This window comes from Carassius auratus, chromosome 22, assembly GCF_003368295.1.
Source record: "Carassius auratus strain Wakin chromosome 22, ASM336829v1, whole genome shotgun sequence".
Taxonomy (NCBI): domain Eukaryota; kingdom Metazoa; phylum Chordata; class Actinopteri; order Cypriniformes; family Cyprinidae; genus Carassius; species Carassius auratus.
Genome location: NC_039264.1, coordinates 17752592 through 17768666, shown reverse-complemented (window position 1 = coordinate 17768666; position 16075 = coordinate 17752592). Strand labels below are relative to the sequence as shown.

At 38.3% G+C, this 16075-nt stretch overlaps 1 protein-coding gene across 2 annotated transcripts; it reads left to right on the top strand.

The window, feature by feature from the left end:
- The first annotated feature begins 3929 nt into the window (after positions 1-3929).
- Positions 3930-7442, top strand: LOC113039866 (alpha-2A adrenergic receptor-like). Of its 2 annotated transcripts, none has more exons than XM_026197997.1 (2): positions 3930-4375; positions 4806-7442. In XM_026197997.1, the coding sequence occupies exon 2, from the start codon at positions 4884-4886 to the stop codon at positions 6033-6035; it is 1152 nt and encodes a 383-aa protein (XP_026053782.1). In that variant the 5' UTR covers positions 3930-4375; positions 4806-4883; the 3' UTR covers positions 6036-7442. The 2 variants fall into 2 exon arrangements, with proteins under 2 accessions (XP_026053782.1, XP_026053781.1); XM_026197996.1 differs by having other exon boundaries at positions 4769-7442.
- The last annotated feature ends 8633 nt before the right edge of the window (positions 7443-16075 follow it).

The following is a 16075-nucleotide window of genomic DNA, read 5'->3' as shown; positions in this document are numbered from 1 at the left end:
ATGACCTCTTCAAGTATTTTAACATATGCAAACTGATCCATGATCCCTGGTATGCGATAAATAGGCCCAACACCATAGTAGGAGAAACATGCCCATATCATGATGCTTGCACCTCCATGCTTCACTGTCTTCACTGTGTACTGTGGCTTGAATTCAGAGTTTGGGGGTCGTCTCACAAACTGCCTGTGGCCCTTGGACCCAAAAAGAACAATTTTACTCTCATCAGTCCACAAAATGTTCCTCCATTTCTCTTTAGGCCAGTTGATGTGTTCTTTGGCAAATTGTAACCTCTTCTGCACATGCCTTTTTTTTAACAGAGGGACTTTGCGGGGGATTCTTGAAAATAGATTAGCTTCACACAGACGTCTTCTAACTGTCACAGTACTTACAGGTAACTCCAGACTGTCTTTGATCATCCTGGAGGTGATCATTGGCTGAGCCTTTGCCATTCTGGTTATTCTTCTATCCATTTTGATGGTTGTCTTCCGTTTTCTTCCACGTCTCTCTGGTTTTGCTCTCCATTTTAAGGCATTGGAGATCATTTTAGCTGAACAGCCTATCATTTTTTGCACCTCTTTATAGGTTTTCCCCTCTCTAATCAACTTTTTAATCAAAGTACGCTGTTCTTCTGAACAATGTCTTGAACGACCCATTTTCCTCAGCTTTCAAATGCATGTAAAACAAGTGTTGGCTTCATCCTTAAATAGGGGCCACCTGATTCACACCTGTTTCTTCACAAAATTGATGACCTCAGTGATTGAATGCCACACTGCTATTTTTTTGAACACACCCCTTTCAACTAATTCAACTAATTGCCCAATTGCACAGCCTTAAGAGCGTGCATATCATGAATGCTGGGTCTCATTTGTTTTCTGAGAATCTACTGAACCTACTGGTAACTTGTTTGCCACGTAGCAATAAAAAAATATACGAAAAACCTTGATTATTCTGGTTAGTCACATTGTACTGCTATTATTTTGAACAATACTGTATCTCTCTGTCTGTCTGTCTTTGTCTATGTATCTGTCTCTGTCCACCTATCTCTCTCTCTGTCCATCTGTCTCTGTCTATCTGTTTCTGTCTGTCTCTGTCCATCTGTCTGTTTGCCTCTCTCCGCTGTCAATCTATCTCTGTCTATCTGTCTTGATCGTTCTGTCTGTCTCTGTCCGACTGTCTCTGTTTGTCTGTCTGTCCATCTATCTCTGTCTGTCTTGATCAATCTGTCTATCTGTCTCTTTCCATCTATCTGTCTTTCTCTGTCCATCTATCTCTGTCTATCTGTCTCTGTCCATCTATCTCTGTCTTCTTGTCTGTCTGTCTCTGCCTGTCCATCTCTGTCCGTCTGTCTCTGTCCATCTGTCTCTGTCTGTCTCTTTCTGTCTGACTGTCCATCTATCTCTGTCTGCCTCGATCGATCTGACTGTCTCTGTCCATCTAACTCTGTCTGTCTATCTCTGTCCATCTATCTGTCTGTCTCTTTCTGTCTGTCCGTCTCTATCTGTCTGTCCATCTATCTCTGTCTGTCTCGATCGATCTGACTGTCTCTATCTGACTGTCTCTGTCCATCTATCTGTCTATCTATCGGTCTCTGTCCATCTATCTCTGTCTGTTTCTGTCTATCCATCTGTCTGTTTCTATCTATCTTTCTCTGTCCATCTATCTGTCTTACTGTCTCTGTCCATCTATCTCTGTCCACCTGTCTCTGTCTACCTAACTCTGTCTGTCTGTCTATTTTACTGTCTGGGTCTGTCTGTATGTATATCTGTCTCTGTCTGTCTGACTTTCTGTGTGTCTCTATCTATCTCTCTGTCTATCTGACTCCATCTGTCTCTGTCTATCTGACTGTCTGGGTCTGTCTGTATGTATATCTGTCTCTGTCTGTCTGACTTTCTGTGTGTCTCTATCTATCTCTCTGTCTATCTGACTCCATCTGTCTCTGTCTATCTGACTGTCTGGGTCTGTCTATATGTATATCTGTCTCTGTCTGTCTGTCTGTGTGTCTTTCTATCTGTCCGTCTGTGTCTGTCTCTAGCTATCTATCTGTCTGTCTCTGTCTCGATCTGTCTATATATCTGCCTGTCTGTCTGTCTCTTTCCATCTATCTGTCTCTTTGTCTCGGTCTATATATCTGTGTCTGTCCATCTATGTCTGTCTGTCTGTCTCAGTCTGTCTCTCTATCCGTCCGTCTGTCTGTCTGTCTGTCTGTCTGTCTCGGTCCATCTATTTGTCTGTCTCGGTCCATCTATTTGTCTGTCTCGGTCCATCTATTTGTCTGTCTCGGTCCATCTATTTGTCTGTCTCTGTCTATCTATCTGTCTGTCCATCTATCAGTCCGTCTGTCCACATATCTGTCTCTGTCCATCTATCTGTGTCTGTCTGTCAGTAAATAATGTGTGGACATCTGAAATAGCTCATGATCATAAAAAAATAATTTGAACTAAATGCTTAAAATTAGTTTTGTAGACATGTTTAACATGTAAATTGATTTAAAACGTAGACATTAATTGATGAGTTTTAACTGAAGGAAAAGAAGCCCAATACAATACAACTTTAGACTTCTTAAAATCCCATTATGCACATCATGAGGTTGAAGTTGTGAATAGAAACCCGTAGCTACTTTGATGAACCGTGAATATAAGAGTTTCACACTTTTGTTTACTACATAATTCCCATCTATCATCTTTGCAACTCTGGCCCTCAAGATCCACTTTCATGCAGTTCCACTCCATTCCTGATCAAACACCTCTTATTAAAATTAACTGGTTTTACTGTAGTAAAATTTATGATTTTATTGTAGTAAAAACAGTAAACTGACTAGAAAAAAGGGTTCGTAAGGTACACCTGAACATAATTATTTTCGTAAGGGACACCTGAACACGCTACTTTTAGATTACTATAAATCTACAGGAAGGTGAATTTGATGAAGGTTGGAGCTATACCTGCAGGAAAGTGTATTTCGAGAGTATAAATACGCTCATGTAACACAAATACCGTGCAAGTAGTAAAGATAACGCTAGCTTACATTTCCGGTAGATGTCGCCGTTTCATCGCTCCTCGCTGCTCTCACTGACTTGAGTCCTCTGCATTGTTTACCTCATTCAACGCTTAGCCTGCTACTCGAAAACTATTTTGCAATAATGTTTTCAGATATCAGTGGGGTTCACATATAGTCAAGGAAAGCCGGGAAATGTGAGGGAGTTGTAAAACGGATGATTTTAGCCCTGAAGACGTCATGGAAATAAGAGCTCGTGAGTGCACATCTTTTAAGTCGGTTTAGTCAGCTCTAAAACATTCAGTTGACTACATATTCCTAAAATATGTTTGAAATTCACCCCAGAGTACACAAAATGGCCTTCATTTATTACGTTATAATGAGCTACTGGTGTGTTCAGTTATAAAATTAAGTCTAGTGTTAGTATGCAGTTTATATATATATATATATATATATATATAAATGTGGACATGCAAATTAGAAATATGCACTAATTTACATACACTTCTAGAACAAACATCTCAACGTTGGACAAAGCGAGATTCAAAGGTTTTTACAGAGGGGATTTTGGAGATCTCTTGTATCTTAAAAATAACGCCAGAAAACAGCTTTATTTTATTATTATATGTATTATATATATTTAATTTTTTTTTTTTAATAAAATGTTGTAGGCTTTTAAGACCAGGCAAATTATATATGACCAAACTCATCTGTAAAAACCTTGAGATCGTAAAAAAAGTATTTGAGAAAACCGTATTTGTTTTGTAATAGAAATCTACTTACAGAGATGAAGTGCTATAAAAGAATCACTTAAAGGTGTATTTGGGATGTTTTACCATTAGTCTGGAAAAAATACATAAAATGGCCTTCATTTATAAAGTTAGAATGAACAACTGGTGTATTAAAATAATGTATATTTAGGCTAGTGTTTCTATGCTGATAAATGTCAGTGATAAATAATCACTTACTTTATTCTCTCCTGTTCGGGTAAACACTAAAACAAGTAGTTTAATTGGTTTAAACCAGTCAGGCACGTATAAAAAGTGTTTTAAGTGGTTTCCGGACATTTCTTGGCGGCTGCTGAGCAACGTCAATCCGGGGCTGTTTTTACACAGTCTATGATCCGTGGGCTGGCGTTTCGAGATACTCTCACACGCACGCGCAGCGCGCACAAGCGTAATATGATTAGAGCCTCTATTAGCTCAGCGCGCGCACAGCTGAGTGGAGCGACGGCGACGAAGCGCGGTCTTCACACGCGCCGCCGAAGAGATGCGAATAATTTCTGGCGCAGTTTTTCTTACACCGAGCCACTTTTTTACACTGAGGAACATTTCTCGGATGGTTTAATAAGTCTGTGGGTCGTGTTAGGGTTTTTCCACTAAGGTAAGCTCCATTTCTGTCTCACTTTTTCCTAGTATAGCATAGTGGTATTTTTTAACAAAGTATGTTAAAGAAATTGACTGCATGTTATCCTGGACCACAAAACCAGTCATATTTTTTTTTAAATTGAAGTTTGTTAGAATAATATTTGGCCAATAATAACTATTTGAACATCTGGAATCTAAGGGTGCAAAAATGAATATATATATATATAGAGAGAGAGAGAGAGAGAGAGAGAGAAAATCGCTCCAAAATTACGTTTTGTGGTCCATTTTATTTTTTTTATATATATTTTTTTGCTATTATGACTTTTTTTAATCTAAAAATGATTTATTTATTTTTAAATACATTTTGACTTATTTCTTTAAATAATAATTTTCCTCATTTTTTTTTTAGATGCAAAAATGACAAAAAATGTCACTTTTGTCTTTAGTTATATGGAAAAAATGAACTGCCATCAACCAAAAACATAATTTCAGTTTGTGAGAGGAAGAGATTGTGATTCTCAACAATGGGGTGTCTCAACAATTCAACCAATGTGACAGATACGCCATACACCCTGCTGGTGGCCCTTCCTATGAGCATCCTGGTGGGGTTCTTCATCCTCGTCATTGTCTTTGGCAATGTCCTGGTGATCATCGCAGTGTTCACGAGCCGAGCTCTCCGGGCTCCTCAGAACCTGTTCCTGGTGTCTATGGCCTCCGCTGATATATTGGTGGCTACACTGGTGATGCCGTTCTCGTTGGCGAATGAGTTGATGGGCTGCTGGGCCTTTGGGCGGGTTTGGTGCGAAATCTACCTGGCCTTGGACGTTCTCTTCTGCACGGCCTCGATCACTCACCTGTGCGCCATCAGTCTGGACAGATACTGGTCAATTACGCAAGCCATCGAGTACAACCTGAAGCGCACACCACAACGAATCAAGTGTATTATTGTTATAGTTTGGATCATCGCCGCCGTGATCTCCTTCCCGCCTCTGATAACCATGAAGAAGGAAGAGGGGGCAACCTGCAAAATCAATGAAGAAAAATGGTACATCATTTCCTCTTCCATTGGTTCGTTTTTCGTGCCTTGCATCATCATGATCCTCGTGTACATCCGAATTTACCAGATCGCCAAGAAGAGGACCAGAGCGCCACCTGGGGACCGGATGATAAAGGAAGCGGGCAAGAAGGAGGACGATCTGGAGAGGGATCCCCATGAGAAGCTCAATGGGGATCCCAACCCTAAACCAGACGAGGACATGGAGGAATCGTCCTCCTCGGACCACAAGGTCTCTAACCCCTGCTCCCTCAAGAAGAAGAGCTCCAAAGGAAAGACTAAGCGGAGCCAAATCAAACCGGGGGACGGCGACAAGAGCGAGGTCCTTCAGACCACCAAGACCAGCAGGTGGAAGGGCCGCCAAAACCGGGAAAAGCGCTTCACGTTCGTCTTGGCGGTGGTCATAGGCGTGTTCGTCATCTGCTGGTTCCCGTTTTTCTTCACCTACACATTGACGGCGTTTTGCGAAGAATGCGTGCCAGAACCACTTTTCAAGTTTTTCTTCTGGTTCGGCTACTGCAACAGCTCCCTCAATCCCATCATATACACCATCTTCAATAATGACTTCCGAAGATCCTTCAAGAAGATCCTCTGCCGCAGAGATAACAGGAGAGGGGTGTGAATTGGGTTGCTGCTTTTTTTTTTCTTCCCTCGTTCCTTTATCCAATGTAATACACCACCTGGCGTTTATGGGAAGTCCCTGTGTACAGTAAGCCAACATGTTATGTGTCATTATACAACAAGTCCGAAGAGGCGAAAAAAAGACTCTTGCATGCTTTGTTCACATGCAACAATGCATGGTTATGCAATTACAGCACAATGCATATTCATCCGTTTCTGAAGTGTATTGTTGTATCGTTCTTGATATACAGTGAGTGATGTCGTTTCATAACTGGTATTTTATCATCTGGAGGGACGTATTCGAAGACAATGCAGCATTCTCAAACCACGCTGGATGTTGTTCAAAATGTGAAAAACAATTCAAAACGGACTACAAACTTGCCGTTCAAACTTCTTCTTAATGTGCTGCAGAACTGTCAAACTACGCTCAAAAATGCATGTTGATGTGTTCTTGCAGGGCTTGTATATATTATACTGTATAATTAATTGTGAAAGTGTTGACATTGTTTGGTGAACTAATTGTCTTTTTTTATCCCTGCCTGTAACGGTTCGCTTAAAATCTCGCTGTGGACCATTAGGCAAAAAGATGTTGAGCCCGTCTGACTGGAACCTGACAGGCCAGTGTCACAACAGATTTCTCCGGCTTCTAATGTAGTTTATATCTGTCACCATGGATATAATGGATGGGTCTTTAGTACCACAACACAAGGGATGTTTACAGTCTGTGACTAATAAACTGTGTGTAAAAACAGGCTGCTGGTTTAGCTGGAGAATTTGTAGAAATTCACAACAAAAGAAAGCTGAATATTCAGCAAGACAACAGAGTTTCACTCTAAAAAATGCTGGGTTAAATACAACCCAGCACTGGGTAAAATATGGACCAACCCAGCACTGGGTAAAATATGGACCAACCCAGCACTGGGTAAAATATGGACCAACCCAGCACTCGGGTTGTTTTTGACCCAGCGGTTGGGTTACTGCCCAGAAGGTTGGGTTGAACATTTAACCCAGCTATTGGTTAAAAACAACCCAATCGCTGGGTTCGTCCATATTTAACCCAGCATTTATTAGGGTCAAGGTGAGGTCAGGCCTCTCACAGTGCTGTTTTTTGTTTTCCTCTCGGGATGTGGGGATGACCTTAGATATCAAGTTGTAGAGAGATGGAGCGAATGTCCGGTCCAGTGCTAAAATGGTTGAAAAGAAAGGTCATGAATGACATCTACAAACTACCTGTCACTGTGCGTTATTGCCATGTCTGAAAACCCTTATCATGATGTATGACAGGTTTCGATATATTGGCTGTTTTCTGGTTGTGCTCTCAACGTGTTTAACCACTGAGGTCTGAAAAAAATTGTGTTTGCACACACAAAGAGAGAAAACACTCAAAAATAAAAAGAAAAGTGCAGAGCCTTTTTTTGTCTCTTATCATTCTGGAGTGGTTAATGGAGAACCTTTCTTATGAAAAGCAAAGCTTCACTTGTGGCAGTGGTTCTCAGACCTGTCCTGGAGTAGCCTGCCCCCAGCCCTGCATATTTTGAACGTGTCCCTCATCTTATCTCACCTGATTCAACTCTTCCGGATCATTACTGTAAGCCCTGAAGTGTGTGTGTCAGATACAGGGCAGTGCTGGGCGTACTTCATGGAAAGGTTTGAGAACCTGAGTTGAAAGCAACAACTGTGTTTACAGCAATGCTTTTTAAAAACGGAAAGAAAATACTGACTGTGATAAACATCAAAATGCACACATTTAAAAAAAATATATAACCACGAAACGAAGTAGTTTTATGTAGACAGATCCCTATCTCACAGCATCAACTAACACAAAAAGGCCGACCACTTATTAGACAAAAACAGCGATTGATATGCAAACTGACCAATCGCAGCTCATTTAGTTAGTTCACGTGCGTTAATCTGATCCCTTTAACGTTCTTATTTTGCACGTTAGAACTTTTCTGATAATCACATGGAATCGCTCAAATCCCTCAACGTTCGCTTAGGTACGCTAAAGAACAAAGTTGCTGTTATCTGTCAGCGATTATCTCGTCAATTTCAATTATTTTGCTCGTTTGACTTTAATGTCTCAGTTAACCGGTCGATTTTGTGCCTGTTTGTTCTGCAAGTGATTTACGCATTTCATTTCCCCCCACCAACCGAGTTCAAATTCAGGAATAGCATTTTACAGATAGTGTAAAACACCGCCCGTGGTGAAGTTCTCCGGTGGCAGCAATAGGTTTAAATGCTGGAGAGAATGCACCGAGACCTTCATAATTGTGATGGATCGTGATAATTTCATCTCATCTGTAATCATCATTAAATCGTCAAGACAGCGGGGTGATAATTACGAAGTTTAAAATAAGTTTTTTTTATTACAGGGACCTGAAGCGCCGGTTTCCGAACCTTTTATGAACTGGCATAAAGCCATTAAATGGCAAGTTTAAAGATACGGCAGCGCATTGCCTCCCACAGCGGCAGAGCTGTGCTGGAGATATATGACATGATTTGAGCTGGAGGGAGGGGTGTGTGTGTGTGTGTGTGTGTGTGTGTGTGTGTGAGACCGCAGAGATGGACATTCAGTGGGAGAGTTCAGGGGGCTGTACTGATGAGCTTCAGAAGTGTGAATGAGAGAGGGTAGAGGGTGTTTTGGTGAAGTAAATAATAAAAAGAATATCTTGATAGGTAATTACATCAGTGCAGGTGAGAGCTGTGAGCACAACTGCTGCCAGTCAGGTTTTTCAGTAGTTTGCGAATCAGTTCATTAATCAATGAAAATAAATAGCAATACATTATTGTAGTTGTTGTTGTTTTCAGGGGAAGTTAATGCTTCATGCAACTCTTTAATGAACAGGCCGTCCTAGTAAATAAATCTGGACAAACCAGTGCTTATGTCTATTACTTTTGTAACAAAATGTCTGATAAAAGTCTACATGTTTTATGATTATTTCCTTGGTGTTTCTTTTAAGAAAAAAAAGCCTAAATATAATCACAATAATCATTCGAGAATTACAAAAAAACATAAATCATAAACATTACACTTATATCAACATTAAATAATGATGATGATGATGATGACGATTGTTATTATTAAATAAAATACCTTATATACAATAATAATAATAATTAATAATAATATATTGTACCGTTTTAATACAACAACATTAATAAAGATGATGATAAAAATAATAATACATTTTCATCCTCACCATCAGGGATGTTCTTATATACATTTTTATTATAAATTATAATGTATAATAATTAAAATAATAGTCATCATGGTAAAAAAAATAATAATTACATTACTTTAAAAATAATTAACATGAAGATGATGATTATGATAATAATATTAATAATAATAAAAGTACACATTTTCTATGCTAATTTCCTTGGTTTGTTAAGAAAAATCACAATATTAATTAATAAACATAAAATTTCATATATAATAATAAAAAATGTATTATTAAAATAATAATCACAATTACATTCATTATTGAACTTAAGATAATAAAATGGTATACGTTGTATTGTCAATAATCTAACAAAGTATACTTTTGTATTATTATATGTGATATATTTATTTATTCAGGTGGAATTCTCTATTATGGGTTTGGAATGAGTTTACATAATTAAAGGAATGTTCTGAATAATCTCCATCGACAGCATTTGATTACGATTGTGTGTGTCAACAAACACAAATCTCATCTAGAGTAATGAACTTAGAAATGGAAGTCTGTGTGGAATTATAAGAGCAACTGGGGGCCTTCAGAGACGCTGGAGCCCCGGGGCTCCCAGAACCATAATCCAATCTTAAACAGGATGCAGGCTAGACAAAGTTAGTGAGAAAATTAGGCTTTTGAGAGCTGGCATATGTTGCACTGCAAGATAAACTTTATTTGTAATGAACGCTACCTCATCGCAGCAGATGAATGCACTGAATGACAGAACCAACAGCCAAAGTGCTTGGTCTCCAGATGCTGTCTCATTTGAAACTTTTAGATTTGGCTTGCGGCTATCAGCGTGCACAGATACAACAGACTTTTAAACGATGCCAGTGAATTCAAAAAGTTGAGAAACCTCAAAGGTCAAGCTTAAAGAGAGGCTGAGCACTTTCAGAAGAGACCCCACTGTGCGTTTTTTCATGCAGCGCTGTTAATCAATAGCAGTTTCTCTCTCTATTTTTTTTACAGCAGGCAAACAAAGAGGCAGACATCTTATTTAGGAGAGCGGTGGGAAGTGGGAGGGAGCAGAATAGAGGAATATGTTTGCCCCATACAGCGTGTTTCCTCGACCCTACTTTTTCCCCGCAATCCACCCTGTGGGAAATCAATCTGTTTGTCAAATGAGCAATACACTTAATGCCACTGAAAGGCAGCTGTGTGAGAGTCGGCACATATGTGTGTTAAGCACAGTAGCTAATGCAGTCTCAAAGCACATTTGAGAAACACAAACAGCAGAAATACAGCGCTACGAGTGTTTAATTGCAGAATGAAGTTTACAAAATTAGTCTGCGGGGACACAAACGACATGAGATGACTGCTGATGGGCTCCATTATTTCAATTTAGTGAACAAAGTCTGAGAGTGACGCCAAAGAAAATCACAAACAAATCTCTAGAACATTTCAGATGTTTCTTTTAGACTTAAATGAGGTTATAGAGAGTCTGTGGCTTCTCAGGTTTGTCTTGTGAGATGCCCATAAATAACACATTAGCAATTCGGAGTCAAAGGAGGGAATTTGCTTGCACGCCATTTACTTGCATTCAGCGTTGTTTTACTGCGCAATCCACAGAATTATGCTAATCAGTTTAAAGTGCTAATTTAAGTTACAGGACACATTCAATGCAATCTTACAATTTCTACAACTTTGCAGAATCGTGTACAATATTATGTACTAATTTACAACCACATTTTTTTACTATAATACTTATAGTTGAGTTAACGGTTGGACATTACGTTTAAGTTTGGGTTATTTTTCGCAACCCAAGTCGTAGAGTTTTTTTCCAATTGTGCCGTCTCATGACATTAGACAATCAGAAATGAAATGACGGAATTTGCTAACAACTAACTACTTTGTGTTTCTATATCTGTATGGGTTTGTTTTAGCGCACAATTCTCTAAAGCAATCATGCAAATCCGTTAACAGTGCAAAGTTCGAGATTCGTGATCGCTTGACACATTCAACACAAATCCATCACAAATCGTAATATCACAGAATTTCTGCAAGTTTGCAAAATCGTATAATTCCTATGACTTTTGTACACTTTTTTTATATAGCTATATAACAATCATGGGTAGCTTTTACGGGTTGAGCTTGATGTTTAGGTTTTGATTTTGGTCTTTCATTTTTGGGCAACCGTGTTCTATATATGATACCCATGTTTAATATTCTGTGTATGTGTTTTTCTTTCTTTCTTTCTTTCTTTCTTCCTTTTTGTCTTCTTTTTTAAAATTTTTACAATTGTTTATAAAAACATAGAGCTCCATTAGGCCACCTGAGCTATAAAAGAGCAGTAAAAGTTTCCTCTGGGGATGTTTTACTTTATTCAACAACCCAGTGATTGTAAAGATGCTAGATTCCACTTTGAACTGTGGAAAGCTTGCGAGTTGAGATGTAAAAACAAAATTTTACTTCGACGTTCCACTTAATCAGCATGATTATTTAGTCCCTGGAGAATGTCTATTAATTTTGACACATGAACCGGAAATGGCCTAAAGGTCAGATAGCATTATGACATTATGAAGATGTTTGGGTAGGTGAGGATGAAGAAGGCATCAAATGTCATGAGACACTTAAACAGTAATTAGTTCCTGTGGTGGGAGCAAATCATCATGGAGTAAAATCAGGCTCCTCTGGTAGTCCGTTCACACAGGGTCCACTGGGAATCGGTAGCTAGTGTTTCAGACAGTTTCCTCCTTGCATCTGTTGCCCTTTTCCCTTGTGGCTGTTTTGGTAAGTGGAAATTTGAAGACCTGCCAGACTGAGAATTCATGTTTCTGTCAGAACGTACATGCATCTGTGTGCGTGTGTGCACTTGTCAATATTAAAACAGAACAAATTGGAAATTGAGGTAAACATTGGCTCACTGAGGGAACACAGGCAGTGGAAAATAAGTGTTGTCGTTTTAATGAGGCAGTTTGAAGCTACTGAATAAAATTATTCTGAAGTTTCTTCCAGTGATTTGGAAAGAGCCCCATGTGCTTTCCAAAATGAAAAACGAAGAACGACTGGAGTTGCACTCAGCATTCACATTTATTTTAATGGCAGATGCATAATTCATAATATTTTCCTTTTTTGTTGTTGTTCAAAATTGCCACGACTGCAACAAACGACAGATTCGTTTCAATAGGATATTTTACCTGAATCAAATTCACAAACTTGTCTCTAAATGATTCATTTACGAACCGAACTAAATGATTCATTCGCGAATCGGACTAAATGCTCAAACCGTCTCTTACAGAATAATCTGATAGCCATCTGAGATTAGTAAGTTAACGTTATTTCATTATGAGTTTGAAACAAATTTAAAAACGAATCATAAAAAATTATTTGCCGAAATGAGTCGGATCGACTCTGTTTTCGCGACGTCTCGCTAAGAAGCCCCGCCCACTGCGAAACCTCATTGGTCCAAAGTCCCGCTTCATGTGACTGTGTATATTAATAATCAAATCTGATTGGTTGTTACTGTTTTACCTCAGGGAGCACACGGAGCAGTCGTATTCAAACTGCAGACAGACAAATCACTTTTGCTGGATGTTTGACAAGGTAAGCTCTGTCAACAGCATTTAATAATGTATGTAAATATATATAACAGTGTTGACTGTCGTAGGAAATAATTTAGATTTAGTTTGGAAAAACCATTTGACACAGCTTCACTCTTACAATGGAAGTCTGTGGGTAGCTTTTATAAAATGAGGGATGAGTTTAAATTGTTTCCTGTGGTAACTGACAGTATTTCACAGGGACCGTCTACAGCTAAACTTTTATTGAACCCTGAACACTATAGTTTAATGTTTTATCTGACTGTAGGTAAAAACTTTCTGGCTGTAGTTCATCTATGGTTTTATTAAAATATTTTATTTGCTTCATTTTGTCATAAGAGTGAGAAAAGACATGGCACATTGCACACATATACTCTGGCTAGCACAAAGTAATGGTAATCTAATCACTAAGAAAAGCTTCTGTGAGTAGGCCGACCGTAAATCCACACCAGACAGTAGCCAGACCTGCGTATTTCTCATTCGGTTTAATAATGCCACAGCTAAGATGAACAATTTTAACCATTCTACCTGAGGGCCAAGGCGTTCATCTCTTCTGTCTTTGTCTTAACGCTCAACAAAACCAAATGAAAAAATGGTCCTAGAGAGAAGATGTGCTGAACTTCTGAGTTCAGGTAGCAAAATCAGTTTGTTGTCCAATGTAAATTCATATTCAAGATCCATTTATTGTTTAGTCTATTTTGTTTCCTCTTGATGAAGAACAGCGATAAATAGCTAGTTTACAAGCCAGACTTTTGCATCCAAACTACACATCCCATGTTCCCTCTGGCAGCACAAAAATGAAATAATACACTGATATATCAAGTACATACAAAATGTGCATCCATTGCTCTTTGTGTACTTTAATAGAGCTAAAAACCTTGGAATATGAATTTGTCTTAAACATTTGGACAAATATTTCCCTGTTCGACCCTCACAAAAAGGTGACAGACCATGGTGAGCAAGTCTCCTCTGTGTAATTGCTCTGCAAATCATGTCCCGATCCATTTTAAAACCTTTTTTATTGAATATTCTCCATTTCGTGCTTTTGTTAATGCCTTAATATATCCCGGTCCCTTTGTGACGTCAGTTAATTTGTTCCCAGTCCAACAGATTAATCATGTTGGACATTACTGAAGAATGCACTGAATTAATCCAGTTGAACAAGGCCTTAAGTAACAATATATAGGATTATGTACATTCATAACATGATTCATTGAGACGGATTTTCATTTCAAAATAAAAATAGAAAAATAATGGGTTGGGGCAGTGGTGGCATCAATTTCCCTTCATTCTTTCATGCCCACTCTCAGGCACTTACCCATAATTGATGTGCAGGTAGTTCACGGGGTCCTTAGGGGACAGATATAATTAATATAATATAAAATTGATACAAATAATAAGATATATTGTACACCAGTAGAAGATTATATTAAATGCATTCCCATTGGTATCGATACATGAAAGCTTGACTAATATTAGAAAGAAAAAATAGTGTTGGCTATTGAATATTTGTATATTTCTCTTAGTTCCCCTAAAAATGAAAATTTGCTGAACATTACTCAACCTCAGGCCATTCAAGATGTATATGAAAAAATCTATATTTGAAATGGAAAAAAAATTATTAGTGTTCATTTATTATATTAAACTGGATAAATTGTAACACCTTTTTATATTTTATGTGGTGTCATGATTTACTTTTGATGAAAACAAAGGTTTATTATTGTATATTCGTTTGGCATTTCATTTACTGAATACCCTTTAAATTAGCTTAATTGAAAGAACTAAAGCAGCAGCAGTTTGGTTTAACATTTATTTGAAACACTTTTGGTACTTGCTACCTTATATCTGTACTCTTTCTTTTCATGGCTTTGGAAAACTTGTCTCGCATTTTGCATAACTTTAAGTCGTCGACACCAAGTTTCATTGCAATTTCTTTCTAGGAATTAAATACTTTCTCAGAATATTTAAAGTCTCTCCGCGAACACACCCACTGAATGCGTAACTACCATGGACCAATAAATTAAATAAATAAATAATAGGCTACAGGAACACAAAATAAAATATATTCCAATAGAAACCCAAAGGTGTTTAGGAGCCAAAGCAAACTCCCCCAGAAAGTTTGTTTTGTTGAGCTATTTCGAACTGGCGAAATAAACTCAAAATGAACTTAGTTTCGGCCTGATTTTGTTTGAAATGACGTCATATCAGTTCATTCTTCGATTTCGTTTGAAGTATACCGGGGCATTAAGAGTCCTAACAGCTGATAGAAACATCACAATAATCCACAAGTAATACACACCACTGCAGACCATCAGTTAACGTCTTGTAAAGCTGCACATTTGTATGAAACAAATCCATCAATGACACTTTTAACTGTCTGTAAACCATTGCTTCCATCTAAAATGTGGGTCCATAATCTATAATATTGCTTCCTCCAGTGGATAAGTCGTCTCGTCTGAATCAGGAGAGAAGTATACATAGATCAACCACCGTTTATTAGCAAAAACAGTTCTAAACAAATATGGGGTGAGATATTTGATGTGAGACGGACTTTTTCCACTGGAAGAAGTGTTATTATGGAGTATGGACTACTTTTTGGATTATTGTGATGTATTTATCAATTGTGTGGACTCTCATTCTGACGGCATCCATTCACTGCAGAGGATCCATTGGTGATCAAGTGATTGTATTGATACATTTCTCCAAATCTCCAAACAATAGGTACAATGTGCATTTCATTAGCGAAGTACATGGTGTCCAGTACTATTACACCATTCAATCACATCAGTTTACTCAGTACTGACATACACTTCCTCTTTCTGTTTCCCATATCAGTCAACGCAAGACTCTAAATTCATATGGCGACCCTGATGTTCTCACTGTCTGAATCCCAGACCTCAACCTTCCTCCGCAATCACCAAAACACACACACACAGACTCATACACACACACTCATAAACACAGAATAATTGACTAGAGGGTGTAAAGACAGAGGGCAGTCATCAGCAGAGATGGGCCTGTAAATGTGCCATAACCCCGAGGTCAAAAATGCTCCATTTTGGAAATTAATTTTACACAAGCAATTAGTTTGTTTCTTTTCACATTTTTTTTTTTTCTCAAAGCATGAAATGATGCAGCACAGAAATGATGCATTTAATAGCACCATCAGTTAATCACAGAGTTTTAAAGGACTGCAGCTGATTTCAAGTTAAATAAAGGTTTAATTATGGCATAGTGCTCCAACTGTCGCATCCGGCCCATCAGGCTATATATTGTGACTCGTGTCATGC